Source organism: Rhinolophus hipposideros (assembly GCF_964194185.1).
Source record: "Rhinolophus hipposideros genome assembly, chromosome: 15".
NCBI lineage: Eukaryota > Metazoa > Chordata > Mammalia > Chiroptera > Rhinolophidae > Rhinolophus > Rhinolophus hipposideros.
The window spans coordinates 242,127-265,454 of record NC_138061.1 but is presented as its reverse complement, the minus strand read 5'-3'; the positions used below and the strand labels follow the sequence as shown (position 1 = coordinate 265,454).

The 23,328-nt window shown below is 57.8% G+C and overlaps 2 protein-coding genes across 3 annotated transcripts; one reads left to right on the top strand and one right to left on the bottom strand.

The window, feature by feature from the left end:
- Window positions 1–1,015: 1,015 nt before the first annotated feature.
- TUBGCP2 (tubulin gamma complex component 2) lies at window positions 1,016–18,829 on the bottom strand. Of its 2 annotated transcripts, XM_081073855.1 has the most exons (18): window positions 18,735–18,829; window positions 15,442–15,627; window positions 14,450–14,578; window positions 13,552–13,728; window positions 12,279–12,438; window positions 11,163–11,370; window positions 10,787–10,986; window positions 10,302–10,491; window positions 9,755–9,900; window positions 8,224–8,404; window positions 7,737–7,917; window positions 5,524–5,696; window positions 5,189–5,317; window positions 4,806–4,926; window positions 4,080–4,223; window positions 3,464–3,592; window positions 2,755–2,918; window positions 1,016–1,445 (listed from the first exon to the last, which is right to left on the bottom strand). In XM_081073855.1, exons 2-18 carry the CDS (start codon window positions 15,589–15,591, stop codon window positions 1,310–1,312), a joined length of 2,718 nt encoding a protein of 905 aa, XP_080929981.1. In that variant the 5' UTR covers window positions 15,592–15,627; window positions 18,735–18,829; the 3' UTR covers window positions 1,016–1,309. The 2 variants fall into 2 exon arrangements, with proteins under 2 accessions (XP_080929981.1, XP_080929982.1); XM_081073856.1 differs by lacking the exon at window positions 18,735–18,829 and having other exon boundaries at window positions 14,450–14,547.
- On the top strand, window positions 18,819–22,489 carry ZNF511 (zinc finger protein 511). The gene is made up of 6 exons (XM_081073857.1): window positions 18,819–18,987; window positions 19,177–19,250; window positions 19,554–19,755; window positions 19,947–20,071; window positions 21,213–21,359; window positions 22,092–22,489. Exons 1-6 carry the CDS (start codon window positions 18,835–18,837, stop codon window positions 22,168–22,170), a joined length of 780 nt encoding a protein of 259 aa, XP_080929983.1. The 5' UTR covers window positions 18,819–18,834; the 3' UTR covers window positions 22,171–22,489.
- The last annotated feature ends 839 nt before the right edge of the window (window positions 22,490–23,328 follow it).

Sequence of the window (23,328 nt, the reverse complement as noted above, 5' to 3'; positions counted from 1 at the left end):
CAAAACCCCTCCTGGCAGTTTTACTTCTGTTCCTTAGTCCTGTGACCAAGTCACTTGACAGCAAAAGTTCAAAGGCAGTGTGTCCTGTACAGGCAGAAACAAGCTGCTGTGAACAGGCGGCTCCAGAGAGCTGACCAGAGCCGTTTGTAACTCACCAACCAGGACCCCATTAGCAGCCAGGACCGACATGGACCCAGAGCCCCTGCTACGATGCAGGAACCCCCAGGTAGCCCACAGGACCACCCCCCCCACAGGTGCTGCTGGATGCCATCCCCTGCTGTCAACACCCGAAGCCTGGAGGAGTGGGCGAAAGTCTGCTGCCCTGAGCCCAGGACAGGGACAGGGTTTCTGGCCTCGGGGCCGTGCAGGAGGCGCCCCCTCACTGACAGTCAGTGGCTTCCTCTGCTCAGGCCCCCCACGCAGAACAAACACCATGACTGGCAACCTGGGTTGGCAGGTAAGTGCACAGATCCAAGCTGCAAACACTGCAAATCAGAAGGGGGAGCAGTCCATCTGTGGTTTGCTCAGTGCCGCGAGGCAGCAGCCAGGCTGACATCCAGGCCCCAGGGGACCCTGTGTGTGCACCCGGCTGCTTCTGGTTCTCATCTGCCAAGGCCACTTGGAGCAGGTGATGGGAACTGCATTTTGAAAATGACACACATGAAATCCAGCAGGAAGGGGCAGCTTGGCTGGGAGCACCAGCAGACTGGCACGGAGGTGCTCGTGACAGCGTCCCACCTAGGGCTGGCGTGCCACCTGCTGCCTGAGGGGGAAGCCACACACCTGTGGAGCAGGGCGCCCTGTCCTGTCTGGGCCAGCAGCCTCAGCCAGCCCAAGGCCCTTCCTGGGCGTGTCTCAGGACCTCTACCCTCCCTCGGCCTGTGCAGGATGGGGAACTGCTGCCCCCTAGTGCCAGGAGCAACCCCCAGCCCCCAGCCAGGACCAGGTGTGGACGTGCAGGCGGGGTCTGATGCCCCCTCGGCACCTTGGCAATTACCTTCCAGTTGTGCGAATGCTGCTTTTACTTTGTCTTTATTTGAAGCCCCAAACCAAAAGCCAAAAAAGCACTCCTGCTCCAGCTAAGAGAGCTCACAGGTCAGCTACCTGTGGAGATGTGCTGTGGTCCAGACGGTCAGTACCAGGAGAAACCAGCCGACAAAGGGGAGCCGAGCAAGCACCGTTCAGTCTTGATGAACGCTCACACAGCACACACATTTCAGGGACGTCTGATTGAGAACCTGGAACTCAGCTGTCTGCAGCACCCAGCACTTCCTTTCCTCCTTTGTGGCAGGTACCAGGCCCGAGGGCCTCACTGGGCCGTGACAGCGACTCTGGGTGCTGGTGCAGGGATTCCGCGTGGGGCCGGCAGTTGGGGGGCCGCCTTCTGGCTCCTCTCTGCAGACAGGCGTTCCAGGCGCTCCGCGTAGAAGCCGTTGAAGTCTAGCCTGCAGGGTGGGGGCGGGGCTGTGGTTCCTCCTGCAGGGGTGCTGTCTCTGGGGGAGGTCATGCTGGGACTCCACTCCCAACCCGTCGGGAGCTCTGCACTGGGTGCAAGGGGCACTTGAGCCACCAGCACATGCACACACAAGTGCACACACACGTGCACACACACACGTGTGCACACACAAGCCTCTGGTCCTACAGCCTTCACTGGTTCAAGCAATACTGGTATCGGAATAAAAACACCCACGAAATTAAAAACAAGACAACCGAGACCTTTAACTAGATGGTTAAGTGGACCCATGCCCAGAGCACTGGTCTCCCCTCTCACAGCCCCAGATCCTGGGCTCTCCTGTCACCCAGCCATGCTCAGCAGCAGGGGCCCAAGGGTGGCACAGGCTGGGGGTACCTCTGAATCCCACTGCCCGGGACATCCAGACGCCTGTGGTGGCACCTTCCCAGGGGGTGAGGACAGCCCTTCTCTGTGAAAAGCTGGGCCTGGCAGACCCACTGCTTCCCCTCGGAGGAGCCAGGTGTCCAGGACACTACGGGAACCCACCAGCCCCAGAGCCACCACCCCACCCACTGGCCCACCTGCCCGGTGGCCACCAAAAGTCTGTCCTCCCCGCTTCTGTGCAGTACTCCCCACAAGCCCCTGGACTCTGTCAACTCCCACTTGCCCATGGGACCCACACGCTGGCCACTAGTCAGGGGGCAGGCACCCCAGGGGTGTCCTGTCATACCCACGAGGGTGGTGACAGGTGGTGCTGCCAGACCCAAGCGCCCACACCCTGCAGGATTAGTAAGCGCTGCCTCCATGGCACTGGTCCCAGGCCTTCCTGGCCCATTGCCCTCACCCAGGCAGCAGCAGGAGGCGCGGCAGCACCCTGGGCGCCATCCTCCCCCAGCCGCTTCCTCACTGCTCATTTGAAAATGGGGGTGACGTTGCTGCTGTGCACCCCCAGAGCGGGGGGCCAGGAAGGTGCTCTACCAGGGTCCTGGCTCGGAGCACAGTGTGAGTGAGGCTGACCCAGGCCTGGCCCACGGACAGGGACCAACGGTGGGGGCTGCTGCAGGGAGCCGACCACGCATTGGTGAAGGCACACGCCAGTGAACGCACACCAGGGGACACATGTGCGCTGTCACTTCAGGGAGAGATGAGTGATTGGCATAAGGAGGCCTCAACAGCTGCCCTCGCGCATGAGCAGACCCAGCCTCACGGGGTGAAGCTGAGAGAAGGCAGCAGGGCAGGGGGCCGGCGGGGCAGCCTGGGCCTCGCAGGCACGAGGGGCCAGGGACAGCTGCCACACCCACCTGGAGATGACGCTGGCCATGCCGTGCTCACAGTCACTGGTGCTGTAGATGCTCAAGCGGGCCAGGAGGTCAAGCAGATGGGCTGAGAAGTTCTTATCGAACTTACTGATGGTGGCCTCAAAGCTGGAGGCCAGCTGAGGTGTGTCCACATGCTCGGCCAGGTGCTGGAAGACACAGTCGGGCACCATGGACCCGGCCAGGACGCTGGCCCAGCCCTCCTCTCTAGCAGCCTAACTTGACTTTCCCTTCCTTTTTCTTTTTTAGATAGATGAACGGGTTTCAGGAAGTCTTCAAGTGACACAAGGTATAAAGTAAGAGACCATAGGTCAGACACGCTTGCGCTTGTCAGCTGGTGCTCGCCCCACCTCGACCCCTCATACGCCGGCACCCACCGAGCGTGACTGTCCAGTTAAGGACAGACTGTAACCAGGACCCATGGCACATGTCCCCTTGCTCACCCCAGAACGCAACACCTGCTCTGCAGGTAAGAGTGGCCTCGCCCTGGAGCACGTTTGGGCTGAGGTTCGGGTGAGATGGGAAGGAGATTTCTGTGGCTTGTTTTTGGAACCTAATTTTAAGATGGTTGTTTTTCAATCAAAGGGAAGGTGGAAATGAGGTTAGCAAGTTTGGTTTTAAGTGTTGGAATCCTGGCACTGTCAGCTCTCCCAGGAAAACAGAGGGTCTGTGCCCCAGCCACCGGGCCACGCACCTTCCTGGCCCGCTCCTTCCGGACGCGTTCCTCGGCCCGCTCGACCTCGGTGGGCGGCCCCAGCATGGTGCCATGCTCCAGCGCCAGACGGCTCAGCTCACCGTCCAATTTCATGCTTTGTGTAAACCTCTTGGGGCAGGAAGAAACGTTTTCGTTAAAACCAAGTCATCCCCAGTGAAATGCTTCCCATAGAACGTCGGCAACTGCCCGGCAGAGGGCTATGGATGGGCCGACACCATTTCCAGTCGGCCATCCAGGGCTTACGGACTGATTTTTCTCAAGTTTCTTTTCCTGGTGTTCCCATCCGCAATGCAGTATGGCTCCGAAATGTCTAAGGAATCGGGTTCACATACTCCTCCCGTCACCAGCCACCAGGCCACAAGCGCGCAGTGCCCTGAGCCCTGGCAAGCCCCCACGTCGCCCTTCCTGCTGCCTGACACTGATTTCCTGTACCACAGCTTTTGGGCAGCTGCTGGTGACAGGTGACCAATAAAAACTGAATCAAGTAACTCAAGTTGACAAAAAGGATGCACAGTGTTCCGAGAGTGGCCAGGACAGACCGTGCAGCCGGTGGCCCCTATCCGGCCCGTGGCGGGCAGGCTCGGCGGACACGCACCTGCATGCAGTTGGTAAACATGACGCATACGGACATGAGCTTGGAGAAGACCTTGAGCAGCTCAGGGTTGGTCAGCATGCAGTCCTTCAGGCAGGTGTCCAGGAAGCTGGTGTGGTGTCCCAGCACATCGTCAATGTTGGAGGCCTGGGGACAGGGCACCACCCTCCTCATGCTGCCAGTGGGGGCAGCCCCCCCCGCCTCACACAGCCTGGCATTTCCCGCTTCAATGCCCTGTGGCCTTTGGGGGAAACAGCACAGTGCCAGTGACAGTAATACTGAACAGGCACCTAGACAGGAAGCAGGAAGGAAACAAACACTGCTACGGGGTACTTCCTGCTTCCGGAACTTGGTCCGGTTGGGATTTCTGGCTGAAAGGCCCCAGAGACCCAAGATGTGCTGGGGGGGCGCCAGCCATCCCCCAGCTCTGAGGGGCTTGGAACTCCATCAGAGGGCCAGGCACCGCGCTGTTCCCACAGCCGGGTGCTGGGGCGGTGGGTAGGAGCAGCCCCCATACTCTCCATCACACGTTCACACTCCCACCCACGCCCACACCCACCCATGCTGACACCCACCCCCCATCAAGCCTCTGCAGAAGGTGTGGCTTCCTCCTACGGAGGCTGTCAGCCGCCTCGGCAAGAGGATTTGTCCTGGCAGTCACGCCCTGTCACCTGGCCCTCACGTCCCCTCTGAAACACGTCCTGGATGGCACATCCAGTTAAAACTCACGGATTTCAGGTTTTTCTCGAGCACGTGCCAGGTTGGCTCCAACACCTCGAACATCATGTAGCACTGGATGTTCTGGACAAAGTTCAACATCCGCTGCCGCAGCGTGAAGGCGCCAGCGAACCTGGGTGGGGCGAGGGCGTCCGAGATGCCACAGGATCCCGAGAGGCCGCAGTGGCTCAGACACAGGCCCAGCATGCAGAGAGCTGCGGCGCACAAGGGGGTCGGCCACGGCCGCGAGGACCCTGGGAGCCACTGAGGTCCTCCAGGGGCCTTGCTCAGACTTGGCCGCCTGCGGGGCTGAGCCAGCGTCCCCTGTGGCCGGTAACGGCCCTGCACGGCCATGTGTGTGCCCAAGCCGCACTCAAGGACGAGCGCACACGTACCCCTGGGCACTGTGAGGCGAGTGCTGCTTGGCGGCCTTGTTGCTGAGCCACACGCCGCACAGCCGCCGCTCCACGTGCTTGCAGTAGAAGAGGTGCCGGAAGAGCATCTGGTAGCGGGTGAGGGCTTTCCTGCAGGGGAGGCACACCACCAGCCACTGTCCGGGAGACTCGGGGCACAGGCAGGGGCCCAGCCCGGTAGCCATGGCCCTCCAGGCAGCTGGGAAGCCCACCGCACGAGGAGATGCAGAGAAGGCAGCTGCCGGAGGAGTCCCCTCCCTCCCCGACAAACCTGAGTTAACGACTGACTGAGGTGGCGCCAGGGGACCCGGACTCACCTGTTGATAATCAGCGACAGGGGCCACTTGACGACGTAGTCAAAAGAGAAGGCCTCCAGGCCACTGAGGGCCAACTCGGTGGGGTCGGCGTGGACCATCGCCTTCTCCTGCTTGGTCTCAATGGCCAGGACCCGCAGGAGCTGAGTGATCAGGTCGTGAGGCATGAGCTCGATCTTGGGGAAAGAGAAACAAAAAGCACCAAGTATGGCCACCTGGTGAGGTGGATAAATGTCTAACCATTGCGTCGTACCCCTGGAACTAACACAATGCTGTATGTCAACTGTCAGTGAACGTTTTTCATTTTTTAAAATTTAAAATGTATCATTAAGGAAAAAAGGCATCAAGCCCTGACCCCCACCACACCCTGTGTCATGAGCTAGAGAAACAAACCCAGGGCTGAGGTAAGTTCCTCTAAACGCACATTCTAAATCTCAGGGGCTGGCTTGGGAAAACCCAACCATCTGATAAATCCTAATTCTAAAATTAAACCACTTCCCATGAAAGCAGAAAAAGAAAATCACAGAGAAATTATTTTTAAAAATATCCTGATGGCATAAATGAGAAACCATGAAGGCAAGTCCGATAAACCTGAATTCCTTATGATTTAAGCCTTTTCCCACAATAAGCAGCAGGCGCAGGCCAAAGGAGAAAGCACACTTGGTGAAACACACAATAGTCATTACAGGCTAGTACAGTTCACAGCACAACTTTATTCAAATATTTATTAAGTGCCAACTACGTGCCAGGGACAGTGTGACAGAGTTCCTATAAACTGGTAAAAGGAACGCGATGGGACATAAAGGACAAGGACCTCCATGAAGGACAAAGGATAAAGGAACACGCAGTTAACAAAGAGGTGAGAACGCCCAGAGTGGAGGTGGCGAAGGTCAGAGGACAGCCTCTCCTTGGGGGCGCAGACCCTCAGCCAGAGGCCCCTGAGGGCAGTCGAGTTGTACGAGGGCCAGACATTTTCTAGAAACTGCACTTCCAGGAATGTGTCCTACCAAAGTACTCTCGCACCTAACAACAGACCCCAACACATAGGAAGCAAAAACTGACAGACTTAAAAGGAGGCAGTCCTACAGTAATAGTGGGAGACTTCACACTCTCCTTTCAATAACGGTGAACACGTAAGCGGACAGAAGATGAGACCCACGAGGCATCCACAGAGCATGTCCCCAAACAGCACCAGGACCCTCCAGGCTGGAACCACACGTGAGGCCACCAAACAACGAGCCTTGGTCAAGTTCACAAAACCGAGATCACACAGAGTGTTTGTTCTCTGACCACAGTGGTGAAGGCAGAAATCGGCATAGAAGAAAAATCGGAAACTCACACACATGTGAAAATTCAACTTAAAACCAACGGGTCAAAGGAGAAATCACAAAGGAGATTAGGGAACACCTTGAGACAAGTGGAGACGGAAACCCAACAAATGATGGGACGCAGTGAACTCAGTGTGCAGAGGGCAATTACAGCTGTAAGCGCTGCGTTAAAACGACGGCACTGCCAAGTCAACAGCCTAACTTTACAATTTAAGGAACCGGACACAGAAGAAACTAAACGCAGGGAAGCAGAAAGAAGGAAATAATAAAAGTAAGAGCAGCGATAAATAGAGAACAAAAACAACAGAGAAAATCAGTGAAACCAGAAGTCGGTTCTTTGAAAGATCAACAAAATTGACAAATTTCAGCTAAATTAACTACAAAAAGGAGAGCAAAAACTCAAATACTAAGCTTAGGAGTGAAAGCAGGGACATTCCTGCCGGCCTTACAGAGTGACAAGGATTACGACGACCGGGTCCAGCGCGTGGCTCCACGTACACAAACCACCAAACTGACTCAGACGACACAGGAAATCGGCAGACCTGTCACTAGTATGGACACTGAAGAAATCATCGAAAACCTCCCAAGAAAGAAAATCCAGTGACCAGATGACTTCACTATGGATTGCACCAAACCTTTAAAGAATTAACACCAATCCTGACAAGGCCAGTAAAACCCCGAGCGGAAGCCAGACACCCCGGAGAAGGGAAGGCCAGCACTCCTGAGAAACAGTGGCAGGGAAGCCCTCAGAAGGCAGCACACGGACTCCAGCAGCTCGTTAAAAAGGGTCACACAGCACGGCCCCAGGCTGCTCCATACCCAACACCCGACGAAGGAAAGCGCCACAGCATCCCGCCTAGCCCTCCGGTGTGCCCAGCGACTGCCCACCTTGAGGTCGTCCTTGAAGGGGTCGGTGTTGGCAGTGCTCATGCGCAGGGCCAGCTCCAGCAGCGCCTCCAGGCGGGGCGGCGTGATGTCGTCCACCGGCTTCTTCAGCTCCTCCTCCGTGAGGTCCATGAAGTGCACGAAGAAGTCGCCCTGGTCCATCAGGAAGTAGCGCTTGATGGACCTGCAGGAGAAGGGCACGCGTGGGCGAGGCTGCCGAACACTGGAGGACAAAAGCGGCGAGCTCGCCGAGGCTCCGGCCAGCGGTGCTGTGATGAGGCCAGGGAGCTAGGCCCGGTGCCAAGAGCTGCCTTTCAAAGAGGCAACCAGTGGTCAGCTGAACCTGAGCCCAGACGGCGGGGCACAGGTCCTCCGTGCCAGGCTGAGGCGGGACGCGCTGCCAAAGAGGAGCCAGTGCAGTGGCGGGGCGGTGAGGCAGGAGCCGGCGCCACAGGGAGCGTGGGTCTGGCGTGCGCGCACCGCACCTCACCTGAGGTGGGCCAGGAGCTCCTGCCCCTCCATCAGGAAGTCCAGCAGCACCTTGCTGGCGTAGCTGAAGGCCTTCTCGATCTGCTCCACGTACGCCCGCTCCTTCAACGTGTAGATGACCTCTTTGGCCACTGGGCAGGTGACATCGTGACCACACTCTCTGACCACATTTAGGTATTTTCCTGAAGAGGGATGGAGGGCAGATTAAAATGTGTTACAGCAAATCACAGGCCTGAGGCACAGACGTCGTGGCCCCAACACGGCTGGAGGACCGCAGGCAGAAGACTGCAGCCAGTTCTGGAAACCGCTCTCCCCACACACAGGAACACAACCAGCACCTACACAAGACGGAAGCAGTGCAACTCTGCAGAGGACTTTCCTAGTCAAGGGCACAGAGACAATTTCAAGAGGCCTTGTGAGCACCAGATTCTAAGCCATCCTGCGACCCTGTCCCACAAAGCTGGTCTCTCAGAACCAAACTGCCACACCCTGGCTGGCAGCCTGTCTTCGAGTAACTTCCCACAGTGGCTACAATCACAGTGTCTGCCCAGTGGGGCCTGTGACCTTGATGGTTTTGCCCTTGTGGTGTGTGTGATCCTGTGACATAACGAGAAACATGAATTTGGTCTTCGTCCCATTCCTGGCACCCAGCCCCTAACACCCTCGGAATTTTGTTTTTCCGAAGCCCCTGCCAAGCACACCTCAGTTTATGCTAATGGGGGGGGGGGCTGGTGGCCAGAGGAAGCAGCCAGGAGATCAGAGGGTTGGAACTTGCAGCTGACCCCCGACATGGCCGGGGGAGGGGAGGCACTGGGTGGGGTGGACTCCTCACCAGCGGCCAAGGACTCCGTCAGCCACACCTACCTGATGGGGCCTCCACACGCCCCACAGGAAGGTTTTGGGGCTTCCGGCATGGTGGACACCCCACAGCGGGAGGGGGCGCCCCCAGCTCCACCGGGACAGAAGCCCCTGCACTCGGGACCCTCCCGACCTCATCCCGCAGGCCTCGTCATCTGGCCGCTCACCTGTGTCCTTTGTAATAAACCGGTCATTCTAGTAGCTGAGTACCCTGAGTTCTGTGAGCCTTACAACAAATGATCGAACCTGAGGGGAGTGTGGGAACCCCCGATTTATAGCTGGCTGGCCAGGGCTTGTGAGTGGAGTGTGCGGTGGGGGCCGTCTCAGGGGCCCGAGCCCCTTCCTTCCCCGTGTGCTACCTCGGGGCAGCCGGTGTCAGGGCTGAGGAGGGCTGTGGGCCACCAGCTGGTGTCACAGACAGCCGGACAGCGGGGTGCTGGTGTGGAAAACCCAGACATCTGGCGCCACATGTGCTGGGAGCAGAGAACAGTTTTCCTGTAAGTAGCAAGAGTTCTAGAAATTAAACAGTAAAGCGGAAGGAAAGGGCCCTGTGAGACAAGGGCCAGGAAAGCAGAGCGTCCAGGAAGCAGATGGCACAGCAGGGGCATCTGCCCGGCGCCAGGGAGAGGACGACACGCGCGCACAGCTGGCGGGCGGGGTCGGCCAGGCGTCACCTGTGCTGAGGACCTTGCCCGCCATCTTCTGCAGGAACGACGGGATGTGCCTCTGCACCACGGTGTAGCGCTGGTCCCAGTACTTGTCATTGTAATCCTCCTGGATCTTCTCCTTGCGCAGCTCGTGCTCCTCGACCATGAACTCGCTGAGAAGCACGGGGGCTGCTCAGGCCGCCGGCAGCCAGCACCTTCCGCGGGCTGAGCTGCTGCTATGTCCCTGCCCCCTCCCTCGGGACAAGGCTGTACCCGAGTCTCAGAGAGAACTCGGGCCACACAACTGGAGGGCAACTGGGTCTCTATTTTCATCCCCTTATGGGAGCGGGCAACAGAACGACGTCCACGAGAACGTGTGCCCATCTTCACGTCGTGTTTCCACTCTCACCTCTGAGCCCTGTGACTAAATGTGCCCCCCACACCCACCACACTGCACTCTGATGCCCGGTCACCGGGGAGCACTGTGCTGGCCCCCAGATTTACTCTGAAACACCGACAGATGAACCCGAATGTGACAGGGCACTTGGGGTGTCCCCCAGGCCCTCAGCCCTACCCGTACGGGTCGTTGACTGTCCCTCTGTAGATCCACTTCTCCAGGATCTCGAAGTAGGGCACACTGGCGGCCTTGGTGAGGTACAGGCACAGCTCCTGCGCCTGGCTGTCCCCCGTGTAGTTGACACTCCGGTCGTGGAGAAGGCTCAGCGTGGACCCCCCGACACACTCGCCTTTGTCCACCGAGCTGGCTGTGAGGAGGAGCAGCTCAGTTTTGACAAGGGGTGCCCTGGCAGAGCCGTGTCCCACCTCCAACTGTCACGCCAAGGACCTCGCTCGGCTTTGCCACCAGAGCCTCGACATTTCCTCCCCAAATTAGTAAAACATGAAGCAACACCGGCCTCGGCCTCACCACCCTGGTGACCAAAGTAAGACACGAACAACTGGCACCCTGGCCTGGGAGATCCCTCCCGCCTACAAGACTCGCCGAGTCTCCTGTTCACAGCCCTGGGCTGGACCGCGTGGGCTTCGTGGCCGGGCACCTACCAAGGGAGGCCAGGACCTCCATGGTGCGCGTGGCCGGCTGGATGTAGAACCAGAGCTTCTGCAGCGACAGCAGGCCCTGCCTCTGCAGCTGCTCCAGCTGCGTCACTAGCACCAGGTGCTCCTTCACCAGGGTCCGCATGGCGGCCGCCAGCGCGTGGTTCACCTGTCCATACTCGAAGGAAGACTTCTCTTCAATGAACCTGCGAGGGAGGGAGCGAGGGACTGGGCCTGAGAAGGGGAGACACTGCAAGCCGGTCCTCCAAGGAGAGCAAATGCCCACTCATGTTGTAGCCCAGGCCTCTAGCACTCAGTGAAGCTGGGTCACAACGGGCTCCAGGGGCCAAGTGCATCTGTGGTGCCTGTAAGCAGTGCCCACCTGGTCACGGTGGAATAGCTGGCAGCCACTGGGAGGACCCTGTTCACCAGCTCCCTGATGGACAGGTCCAGGCTGGGGTCCACGAGGAAGGTGCGACTCTGCCTCCCGGCGAGGGGCTGGGCAGTGATGTACCTGCCGTCCACACCCACCAGCACGTACAGCAGGTCCTCCACGACGGCCGACTCCTGGGAGGTCAGGGGCAGCGAGCCTGTGGGATGCAGACACCAGCTAAGGGGGACCACTCGCTTGGCAGGAACTGCGCATTCCCGCGGCCTTTCTCCTGACGTAATCTACCCGCTGAAACTCCCACTCACTCACTGCCTCCATGAAACTTACACAAATACGTGTGGACATAAAACTAAATCATTCATGTGGCCTTGATCGACCCCATCGGGGCACCAAAGGCTCGGATTCTAAAGTCACCAGGAGGAAAGGTGCTGACACCGGCAGGCCAGGCGGGGCCTAGACCAGCTTATCAGAGCCGCAGAGCAAAAGACGCCCACTGCACGCAGGGGGACACCTGACACCGACAGAATACAGTCAGGATCGAAAGACACTTCCAATGGGAGTCATATTTTGGGAGTGTTTGGTACAACTTGTGAGGCCGGGTGTCTCTGGGATACAAAGTTTTCCTTTCACAACTTTAAATTGCGGACAATTTCTATCATAAACACAATGCGAAGTGGTTCCCTTATGACCACCCAATGGACCTGTGGACAGTCACGGGTTACTGAGCAGGGTTGCCACCAAAGGCTTCCTGGCCCAGGCAGCAATCAGCCCTAGACTGACACTTGCTGTCCTCCCCACACCCGCTGGGACAGATGGCAGTGCATGGGGAGCCGTGGGGATGCAGCACAGAGAAAGGTGTCTCCAAGAAACGGCCCCCCAGCCCAGCCTCACAGGGCACCTGGCTCAGCCCAGGGCACCCTGACATCAAGGCCTGGCAATGTGGGCTGACACTGCACCACACACTTTGCAGTTTGCAAAACGCTGCTGGTAGCACCGCCCCCCCCCCCATTCACACATCTGCCTGCTGACGCAGGACGGGCTCTGAGCACAGGGCCATCTGTCCCTGGCGTCACCACGCAGGCAGTTAGAACTAAACGTTCCGCATACCTATGGGCACAGCTGTGTCCGTGCTCACGCCTGAGCCAATCAGGAAATCCCCGACCAGCGTGGGCCGCTCGTATACCCACGCGGGGAAGACGGGGAGGAGCTGGCCCGAGTTTTTTTTGTTCTGCTTGTCTCGAAGCATCTTTCTTGTAAGTTCCAGAGACTGGTGAGAATATTTAAAAAACAAAGAAAGAAAGATACACTTTTAGTTTAAGTACGTGAGACTAACAACGGCATTGGAAAGGTCCGTCCCTGAGCTCACAGTGAGGGTCAAGAAAGACGCGTCGAAACGAACGTCTCCGTGCCCGGCATATGCCAGGGACTGGGGACAAGAGAGGTGGGGACTGCCCCTCGACAGGTCCTCTGTGTGCGGGGTCCACAGCACGTCAGGAGCAGCAACAGGGTGCACCTGGCCAGAGTAGGCCCCTCCTTGGGGACACCTAGAATTTCAGCTGCTTTTTCCTGGTGGCTTGAAATCTAGACGTGACCTGCTGGGTGAAGACACGGCCCCAGTGACAGCCTTGGAGAAGGGGGTGCCCCTCGAGGGACAAGGGACAGATCGAAAGAACGGCAGCAAGAAAGGTGGGCCCTGGGCACACGCATGGAGCAGTGGTCCCCGCGGGACTGGCGGTGAGAGGCTGCCTGGGGCCATCAGGGCAGCCTGGCCTTCAGAAGCACCAGCTCAGGAGTGGTGAGACAGGCAGGTGCAAACGTGCTTTCGTCCATCACACGGGGAGGGAAGGGAGCGGTGTGAGGACTGCGTGAGGTGCGGGACACAGGACATGCCTAACCAGTGATGGCTGGTCCTTGTCAAAGCTGTCCCGCTCGAAAAGCACAAGCTAAGCTCAGACCCTCACGAGGACACAGCTGTGCGGGGGCTGGAAGGCCACAGAGGCCGTGCCATGAGAAGGCAGACGTGCACCCAGAGAAGAAGACAGCACGAGAAATCAAAACCAAGAAAAAGCAGTACAAACAGGAAAAAGAAAATGACCTAGGGAAAATTATCTCTAACGTATAGTCGTAAAAAGACAAAATAGTCAAAAACTAACGGAGGAAAATGGGGAGTCACGGTTGCATTGGCTGAACTCACTAGACTGCCCTGGGCGACTCAGAACCTCCCTGTTTGTCCACCTCGTGTCTAGGGTCCTTACCACATGCAGCTAATCCTGGTCAGCGTCTCCACGTTCACACTTATCTTTAACACACAACCACGAGACACGCACCTCCCACTGGCACCCACTGCCCCGCGGGGCCCGTGGACAGCGGGGTGTGATACCTGCTGCACTGTGGGGCCCGTGGCCACACTGCCAAGCTGCTTCCTCAGCTCCTCAAGCTCCTGCATGGAGATCTTGGAGGCCGTGGCTGGGGCGCTGAAGCTGGGGGTGCTGCTGGCTGCAGTGGCGGCTGCGAGCTCGGCTCTTTCTTTGGCATTCTGCTGTAAATACTGCAGAGTCTGAACACACAAAACCCTGAGTCACCCTTGGCTGTGTGCTGGTGCACTGGGCCAGCCACGGCCACCCCACTGCTTTCCCCCACCGCCAGGGATGATGTGGAGGGTCAGAGCAGAGCTCCCCTTCAGTCCTCAAGCTGCGATCTGGTCTCCCAGCACTTCCTGCCACAAGGGGCCATGTTCCCCACTTGCAAGGCGGGAAACCCTATGGCTGTCCTAACATCAATTCCCAAACTCTGTTCCCAAGGGCACTGCCTTTTCTCTACACTTGATTGGTCCCTTTTGTCTGTCCCCAGTGCTGGCAGCCAACATGCGCCTACTCGCGCCCTCATTCTGAACAGCCTCTGGGCTCGTGACGCGGGAGGACCTGATGCGTTCCTGGACATTCCCAAGGGCCCGGCTCCTCCAGACCCACACGTGCTTTCCTCAGTGTCACACGTACCACAAAAAGCACAGCATGAGCCAACAAAAAGAGCAGCGCCCTCGTGAATATCGTCAGTACTTCTCGTATTTGTCACTGTTAGTCTCACGCTGACGCACCGTAAATACATCCCTAGGTGCCAGCCTACATGCTGGTGTGAAGCAGGGAACGCATCCCTAAGAGTGGACGTGGCCACGCCAGGAAGTGGCACCAGTGACAGCCGACCTGGAGGTGACCCTCACCTGTGCCACACCTGTCAGAACAACTGCAAGGAAGCCCCCGACATCAAGCGCAAGAACCCACCTCCTTGTCTTCTGTCAGCTTCGACAACAGGTACACTAGTGGGTCAAGGTTCCGTGTGTTTTTAGATTTCAGTTCATCGTATTTCTTTAGGAAGTCTTCTGGAGTACGAGAAAATTCTGCTATTTTAACCTCAAAAGCACAAACACAAGTGATTTAGTGACAACAGTATAGAACTTTAAAAATATATCCCAGAAAATTAACCCCAAAACCGAGTGAAATCCAGGAGGCTAAATAAGCCTCTCTCTCCGAGACAAGACAGAGAAGACTCGTCAGACACGTTTCCCGCACAGAACACGTAAACCACATGCTTTCTCTCAGTCCACACTTCCTAAGCTGTAGGTCACGTGATAACCACTTTTATTTTTCCTAGTAGTTTACACACTTATTTCACCCTGCTCCCATTTATTAATATGTACAGGTTCAGGGGCTGTGTTTTCTCGCCGATTTATAATGCCCCCTATTACAATAAATTAAATACAACTTTGTGTCCTAAACTCTATTCCACTCTGAATTTTTCTAATCATGCTCGTGCCATTGAGAGGCTGTTCAAATAAATGAAACTTCACAATGTGTTTTAAAATAGGTTCTAAAACTAGCTTTTATTGCAGATTTATAATTTTGAGTTACATATATTTTAAATAAAGAAAAAATCCACTTTAAAGGGATTAGTGCGGTTAATCCAGGAGTTTCCTTTCTCATCCCAAGGGACGTCTATGTCACGGTGGGAACAGCTGTCAGAGAACTGAGGTGCCAAGTCTGGGCGCTGAGGAGGGCCCGACAGCAGGGCTCCCCGAGCCCCGTCCACTCAGGGTATGAGGCTGACGGACAACAGGGACGACGAGGGGACAAAGCCACTGCGCTGAGCGGGACACGCGGCCCCCAGGGAGCATCTGGCAAATGCTGGCCCGTCGACACCATCACGGGCGCCGCCGTGGCCACTGCTCGGGTAGAGGAGCTGTGTGTGGAGCACACCACCAGGCAGGGGCCCTCACCTTGGCACTGTGTGCTGACACGGTGGTGGTGACATACGGGGTCCTGTTCTTCTGCAGCAGGTCGATGTAAACCTCGGCCCCATCCCCTCCATGGACACGGAGGAGGCTGAGCAGCTCGTTGACATCGTGGTGAATGCGAAACTCACTCATTGTCGTGGCTGCGAGACAACATCACACTGTGTTCTCCTAAAGGTCAGAGGAAAGCCGTTTATAAAAACTAAACCTTACAAATAAAAAAATGTTGAAAGGAATCCAAGTTGGCCCATATCAGGCCTTTGAGAAACCAGGTCATCCCGCGGGCTGCAGGACCTGCCTCCTGGACACCACGCCGCCGTCAGGGCCTCTGGCTGACAGTCTCCTCGGAGGCTTTGTTCCCTCCAGGTGGCGCGCACTCGTGTGGTCTGACATTTCTTACTGGGAACAGTCTGCAGTGGCATGCTCCCTTTGGGACCCTTGGTCTCCCTCGCTCGGGCCAGCTTCCAGGCCCACGCCTCAGCTCGGGGAGCCGGTGGAGGCAGAGAGTGTGGACTCGCAGGCCTGGGCCCACCTCATCGTGGGTGACGAGCCAGCGGGGAGGTGCTCCCCTTGGCTGGGAGACAGAGCTTTCTAGTCCCAGCTACGCAGACACAGTGGTCCTGGCCCTTCAGGGTCCTGGTCTTGCAGGGAGCTCTGCACAGCCTAAGCCACTGTCCCCATCCGAGCATGGATATTAAGACCCCAGCTCCAGCCCATTAGGCCCACACCTGGTTCTCAGAGCCTGCTGTTCTGCTGCAGGTCCCTGCACCTCTGGTTTTGTGTACTCTCTGCTCTCTGGCACCCAGGACATTTCCTTTTCTTGCCTAAGGTTGACTCTCTATGCAGATGCTTTTGGTAAAATCGCTATACATTTCCTGTGCATTTGAGTTGGGTGGGGTTCCACTTCAGCTCAATCTGCCCTGCTGACCAGACAGATACCCCAGGTCTCACCACTGCATACATAACCCTGTGGAGTCAAAGCCACAACTGAGGTCCCAGTAAGCGGACAGCAGCAGACTGCAAGGGGACTTCCACACCCATGTCCCCAAGGGGACAGCAGTGGCCTGCACAGGCTTCTGCTCTCCCACTGGTGACTGGGCCAGTTAGCCATTATCATCAACAGCTCCGGTAAAAGGGGAGTAGCCAGACATACACAGGCAATTAGCCAGTCAAAAAATAAACACGAGCAAACTGCACATGCTTCACACACGTTTCAAGGTATCCACACACGGTTATTAATTTAGGACCCACGAACCCGTGGAACCATAAGCAAAATAATTTGTGAATTTCCTGAGGGTCTTTCAACAGATTCTCAAAGGCTCTGGGACCCAAAAAAGGCAATGAACCCCTATGCTAACAGCTCCAGTGAAGACGAGCCACGTCAGGTGGAGAAGACGCAGCACACACCCCACAATCCTGTGGGTGGAAAATACATTCCCTGAACATAAGCATCACATTGCACGGCACAGAACGGCCACATACTGGCCAGACGCAGGGCGTCTCCACACAGAAGGCAGAGCGGTAGGCACGAGCCCGTGTGTGTCTCGAGCACACGCAGTTTTCACAGGAGGTGCTGACAGCAACTGCAGGTGTGGAGTGAGGTGCAGCAGGGCCCGGGGGGCGGGTCCTCCCTAAGCTCCCCGAGGAGGGGTGAGGAGTGGTGAGCCCTACCACAACGCTGCTGCGGGGAGCGAGCACCACCATTCTTACAAAGCCTGCACACAGAGCGTTGCTGCGCTGTTACTAGAAAAGCGGGTCAGTAGTTGCTGCTGTTGCTACAAAAGGCCAACCACCTGGCCGTCCGTCCGTCCGTTGTTACCTGAGAAATGCTTTTACAGAAGGAAAACGATCTGCCTCCCACGGCACCCTAAACCACCGTCAGAGGGCCCTGAACGAGGCTGTGCCAACTACCGGCAAAACACAAAGACAATACAGGACGTCCCCACTGATGGTCCCTTGAATCCAAGGGCAACCAACCGGTTTCCCCCACGTCCTAGGAGGTTTCCCAAGGGCTGCAGGCTGTCCTGCAAAACTGGACAGAGGACCACTCAGTCACACAGGTGGCAAAGACACTGCATTTGCCTCCAGAAGAAAAACCCCTCCCCCAGACACGAGTAGGTGGAGAGAGCCCTCCTGAAGACAGATCACGTAAGTGAATGTTTAAAAACTACCTTCATGAAACTTTACATTTGTCTTGAAAAGCAGACACCCACAGCACACGTGACAGCACAAGGGCCTGCTGTCCCCTGTGGGTTCGGCCGCCGCCCGCACGAGCTGTGGCTCTCCCCAGCAGGCAGTGCCCGCCCTCAGGGCCCGGGGAGTGGGCACCAGTAACTTGTGGTTGTCACGCCGCCTGGAAGTCAGCGGGCAGGGGGCCAGGGGAGCCAGCCCCCGCCAGGGGTCCCGCCCAGACCGCCGACGGCACCCCCCAAAACAACTCGGGACGCTTCCTCGCAACAGCTCGCCTGACCGTCGGACGGTGACCCTACCAGACACACGGACTCTGCCTGCGCAGAGGTCACCTGTCCCCGCGCGAGTGGGGGCGGGCGTGCGGGGCAGTCACAGCTCCCCGGGGCTGCGCGGGGCGCGCGGAGCAAAGGGACCGAGTCTTCGTGGAGAGCTCGGCGCTCACGGTCTCCCCGCCTTGAGAAACGTTTCAGAACTTGTGAAAAGCGTCAAGAGCTCCAAGGCTTTTCCAGAGACAGGAAAGCCAAGAGACGAAAACAGAGTGGCTCTGCCCCGACGTCCTCCGGGCGCGAGGAGCCGGGCGGGGACGGAGCCACCAGCCCCCCACCGCCGGAACGAAGCGCGGTGTTTAATGACCGTACTTTCGTTTCTCAAAGAAACAGACCCCCGGCTTCCCCGCCGCCGCGCGCTCCCCGTCCACGGCGGGGGGCGGGCCCCGGGGCCGTGCCGCGCGCCCACCGACTGGGGCACCGTGTCGCCAGGCGTCCGGCCTCCGGCGCGCAGCCACCCCGCCTCCCGCGCGGCCCCGGCCCCGGCCCCGGCCGTCGGGACCCCGGGCGCAAGGCGGGACGCAGCGACGGCCGCGCGGTCAGCGGAGGCCGCCACACGGCGGGCGCCGAGCGGCACCGGAGGCGCGAGTCCTGCGAAGGCCCGGGCTCCGGCCGGGGCCGCTCCGCGCCCGGGACGACACAGGCCGCCGTGCGCGGCGCGAGGGGCGCGGGCCTCCCCGCGGAGGAGCCCGCACCGTGGGGACCTGGGGAGCGCGGCGCCCCACGCGCGGCCCTGCCCGCGCAGCCCGGGCCCCGACTCACCGCCGCCGCCGCCGCCCGCGCCCGCCCAAAGCCGCCGCGCAGCCCGGAAGTGCCGCTGCGTCACGTCCGCTTCCGCCCGGGGCGTCGCCGGCGCCTGGAGATGCAGCTGCCGCCCGCGCTGCACGCCCGCCTCCTGGCGGGACCCGGGGCGACGGAGCCGCTTCCCGTGCAGCGGGACCCCTCGGCCGGGGCCGCCCCCTTCCGCTTCGCGGCGCGTGGGGTGCGCTTCCCGCGCGAGCACGAGTTCTTCGAGGTGCGTGGGCCGAGGAAGCCGAGGGCCGCTGTCGAGGGGCGGGGCATACAGCCGTGGGGGCGGGTACTGGGCGGGGCTACGACCGAGGGAGGCGGGGTCTGGGTGCGCGGGGCGGGGCTAAGGCTGAGGGGGCGGGGTCTGGGGGCGCGGGGCCTGTAGTTGTGGGTCCGGGACACGTCTGTTCCACAGGACGGGGACGTGCAGCGGCACCTCTACCTCCAGGACGTGCTCACGCAGGTGGCGGGGCCCCCCGAGAGGCCCAGGTGAGCGGCTCTGGGCAGCGCCACCCCACTTGGTCCCCCACCTCACCCCTTTCTGGGCCGGGCCACCCGTCCCTCAAGCCTGCCCTTCCCTGGTGACCTGCCCCCGCGCCCTCTGCCAGGACCGCGGTCCAAGCCCCGCTTGCTTGGTCTCCCCACCTCCTAGCTGACCTGTGGAGTTTTAATTTTTAAAAAAGTAAGATACGAGGTTGCATGAGAATCATCCAGAGCTTTATAAGGCCACTTAAAGGGAAGTTGTGGACAGGAAGCCTACCGTTCTTTGTCAGCAGCCGTGTCCTTTGCCAGGGTGCCTGAGTTCACCTGTCAGGTGGCGGGCTGCTGCCAGGTGTTCGACGTCCTGGAGGCCTATGAGCACCACTACCATGCTGTGCACAGAAATGTGTGCTCCTTTTGCAAGCGGGCCTTCCCCTCGGGACACCTGCTGGACGTCCACATCCTGGAGTGGCATGACTCCTTGTTCCAGATCCTGGCTGAGAGGCAGGCCATGGTGGGTGAGGCAGTCATCCCAGGGGCTTGCACTGAAGCTGTCTGCCTGGGTGGGTCAGAGCTCCCAGCTCTCCGTGTCGGGGGCAAGGCTGGGGGCACCTTCCCCGCCCCTGGCCCCCAGCCCTGTGCCCTTCCGGATGTGGGGGGAGGGTGCTGGGGGTCAGGATGGCGGTGACACCATTTCTGTTTTAGTATCAGTGCTTGGTGGAAGGCTGCACAGAGAAGTTCAAGACCAGCAAAGACAGGAAGGATCACCTGGTGAGACGTCACCTCTACCCTGCAGACTTCCGCTTTGATAAACCAAAGAAAAGCAGGGGGTACGTGTGGCCACCACTGAGCTCAGAAGAGCTTTCTGAGTGTCTAGACTTCAAGGAAGCGACGCCTTAGTCCAGCATCAGGGTCATTTTAGTGTCATGCTTGGCTGCAGGTAATGGAAACCCTGACAAGTTGTTAATCAATGTGGGTTAAACAAATAGAGGCAGGTTATGCATGGCCACCCCTGCTAGAGGGAGGGCAGAAAGGGGAGAGCCTGGCTTCGTGGGCTCTGTACTGGGCCTGTCGGGCGCCCTCACAGTGTCTTCCTGGGACAGAGGCATCGCTGTTTGTCTGCACTCACTGCACAAGGTGATACCTCAGTTGCACCCACACATCAGCTCTGCTCCCACATCACATGCTGATGTGGGCCTTTGGGAATTTGTACCAGCACCCCTCTCCCCCGCTCCCCACCATTGTGAGGCCCTCTGGTGTTTCATTTGTCCTGTTGGTATGTTGATTAACGTGACAACAAAGCCATTTATTACTCTTACTGTTCAGCACTGTGGGGAAATGCCTCCAGGAATAATTCTTAAATTTTTGTCACATTTCTTTGCCTGTTTTTTAAACTGATTCTTTCACGTGAACTTTCGTAACTATCTAAAATTACATTAATTGAAGTCTTTTCAGACTAACTTGTTTTCTGCAAACTGGACTTTGCTGTTTAAAGTTAAGTAATTGTGAGAACCCTCTGCAATGTGAGAGATTGTTATAAGGTCTTGAGTATAAGGGAATGCACTCCTTTCTGAGGGGTCATTTTAAGAAGAAACACCCAGTAATGCTGGGTTGAGACACTCATAGTAGGGAGGGGACTCGCACTATAGTAGTTAATTTTAGAAAATTTCTCACTGATTGTTATGAAAAGATACTTGGCATCTGTTGTTGGTATTTGCCACATGGCACCGTAAAAATACTATTTCTAAAAAGCAAAGTGTAATTGTTCTACTTAAACTCACAACGTGTGGCATTTATCATATAAACATTCACTTAAAATGTTGCTATAGCCTTTGTCCTTGTCCTGATAGCCTAAAAATTACACTATGCCAAAATAGTTCTGAAATATCTTTGCAAAAAAAAATAGTTTCTTCCTGGTAAGTTCATTTCTGGGGACAGGCGTGGCCACCGCTCACCCTCTACCTCCCGCAGCCCAGGCCCACCCGCTGCCCTGCAGGAGTCGGCAGGAGCCCTGGGGGAGGGCGGCTTGCCTTTGGAAGGGGAAGACATGGAAGTCTGCTCTGAACACACCGCGCCCCCTGCAGAACCCAGGGGTGAGAGGCGGACCCACGGCCACAGGTCAGTAGCTGGTGTCTCTGGAGCCAGGTCTGCATGTTTGCTTTACGGGGAGAATTCTGGGTGTGAGCGGCCGTTGTGCTCTCAGGAGACACGACCCTGCCTAGGGTGTGGGCAGCCTGACTTTCCCTGTTGTCTGGGGCAGTTGTGCCTGCAGACTGCTTTCCGATGCCCTCAGCTCAGGCATGCAAAGCACGGCCCCCTTTCGCCTAAATTGGGATAGAGAGAATCTCAGTTGTAACACTCCAGTTACAACCTGCGAGTCTGTCTTTCTGCTCTTAACTCTGCTTTTATTGGGATAAACTTGATTTCAAATCTAATTTGGGGAAAAATATTGGACAAATGAAAAAATTGCTAACGAATCCAAACCGACAGGAAGATGCACTTACGTCCTCAGCTGCCTGGACTTTGGCCAGCAAGTGAGTACGGTGATTAGATAGGGTGTCACCACATGGAGGGTGACAGGGCGTCAGTGCTAGGAGCTTGGCTGGAGCTGGCCTCCACACCACGTTCTCCAAGTGATGCCGTCCCAGCCAGTCTCCCACAGGACGCAGGTCAGAGGCAGCCCGCCAGCTGAAGGGAGCAGAGTCTGCACAGAGGAAGAGCTACTGTCTGGAATGTTCCACAGAGGGAGCATTCCCGAGCAAGAAGCAAACACGCACAGGCTGCTTATGAATTGGCTGCTTATTGCACAGGGTATGATCCACTTTAGTACGACGGTTTTCTCCATTTCAGGATCCCTTCAACCATCTGTTTTGGGCAAGGCGCAGCACGAGGATTTAAAAGCACCAAGAAAAGAAATAATCAGCAGTGACGACCGAGACACAAACCCGCAGGCCTGAGCGCAGCCCGAGGCAGGACAGGTACCCTTTGTGGACGTGGTGTCAGTGGCGAGCTCTGTTTCTCACCTGCCGCGGCCACCTCAAGACGAGGCCTCTGCAGTCGTGTCTGTGTCTCAGTCCCCTGGGGATGGCCGATGACGCCGATAGCCATTGTCAGCAGTGAGAGACATGGGTTCCTGACGACGCTGAGTCATGCTCCGGTGGCTGAGATGTGCAGACCAGCCCAGCTCCCTTTACAGGAACCACCCCACAAGTGTCATTTCTAAGCATGTAAAGCAAAGGTTTTTCATTAATGGTCTCTTTCTCGTCATTTCTGTGTTGTTGGACTAGACAGGGAAACGAGCGGTGGCTGCACATTTTCAGCAAGATTGATGATGAAGTTGTGGTGTCTCTGGTGGGGTGGCTGGGCAGGATGCCGGATACCGCATTGAGAGCTCATGGCTTTTGGAGAGATTCCAGGCCACCCTTCCCCACACAGAACCCCAACTGGGGGCAGTGAGAGCCTGAGAAGGCTGCCTCCCAGGCCCTCAGGCAGGGCACTCAGTGCTGGAAAGAGGAATGCCAGCTGGGGTATCCCCCTGCCCCAGCCCCAGGAAGGGGGCCCACGCCAGAGCTTGGCTGCCTGGCTGGCAGGAACAGCAGCGTTCTGAGTTGTGCAGTCCCCTCATCGGTGATCACAGGGTAGCTAGAGAGAGCACACTGCCAGAGACACACCGAGCTATGGCGGGGAAAGCAGAAATGGTGGGACCAGCTGTTTTGCTAAAGGAAGGGCTCTCGGGACCAGGCCTGATGGAGTGGGGACCCCCGGCAGGATCTCCCTCCCGAGGCCTCATCCCCTGTGGTGCTTCCCTGCTGTGCCATCCTGAGGGCTCCGGCCCAACCAGCAGGAGCATGGCCCCCCTCCCATGTCACCAGCCTCTCCTGTTCTGGGCCCTGCGTTTGGATCATTGGTGTGTCTGGGCACAAAGGCTGCTGCCCCAGTGCTGAGCCACATCCAGAGCCGCCGAGACCCGGAGAGAAGGAGTGTGGAGGGCGGTGCCCATCACACCAGCAGCTTCACGCACTCGACTCTTGGGCTGACCAAGTGATCGAGGAAACAGCCCAAATCTTAAGTAGAGGTCCTGGTACCA

Coding starts and splice junctions, on each gene's coding strand:
- TUBGCP2 (XM_081073855.1), bottom strand. CDS start 15,591: ATGAGTGAGTTTCGCATTCACCACGATGTCAACGAGCTGCTCAGCCTC. Junction 12,439..13,551: donor CGGGCCCCACAGTGCAGCAG/GTATCACACCCC, acceptor TATTCTCACCAG/TCTCTGGAACTTACAAGAAA. Junction 8,405..9,754: donor GGGCAAGGTCCTCAGCACAG/GTGACGCCTGGC, acceptor ATCCCTCTTCAG/GAAAATACCTAAATGTGGTC.
- ZNF511 (XM_081073857.1), top strand. CDS start 18,835: ATGCAGCTGCCGCCCGCGCTGCACGCCCGCCTCCTGGCGGGACCCGGG. Junction 20,072..21,212: donor AAACCAAAGAAAAGCAGGGG/GTACGTGTGGCC, acceptor TACCTCCCGCAG/CCCAGGCCCACCCGCTGCCC. Junction 21,360..22,091: donor AGGCGGACCCACGGCCACAG/GTCAGTAGCTGG, acceptor TCTCCATTTCAG/GATCCCTTCAACCATCTGTT.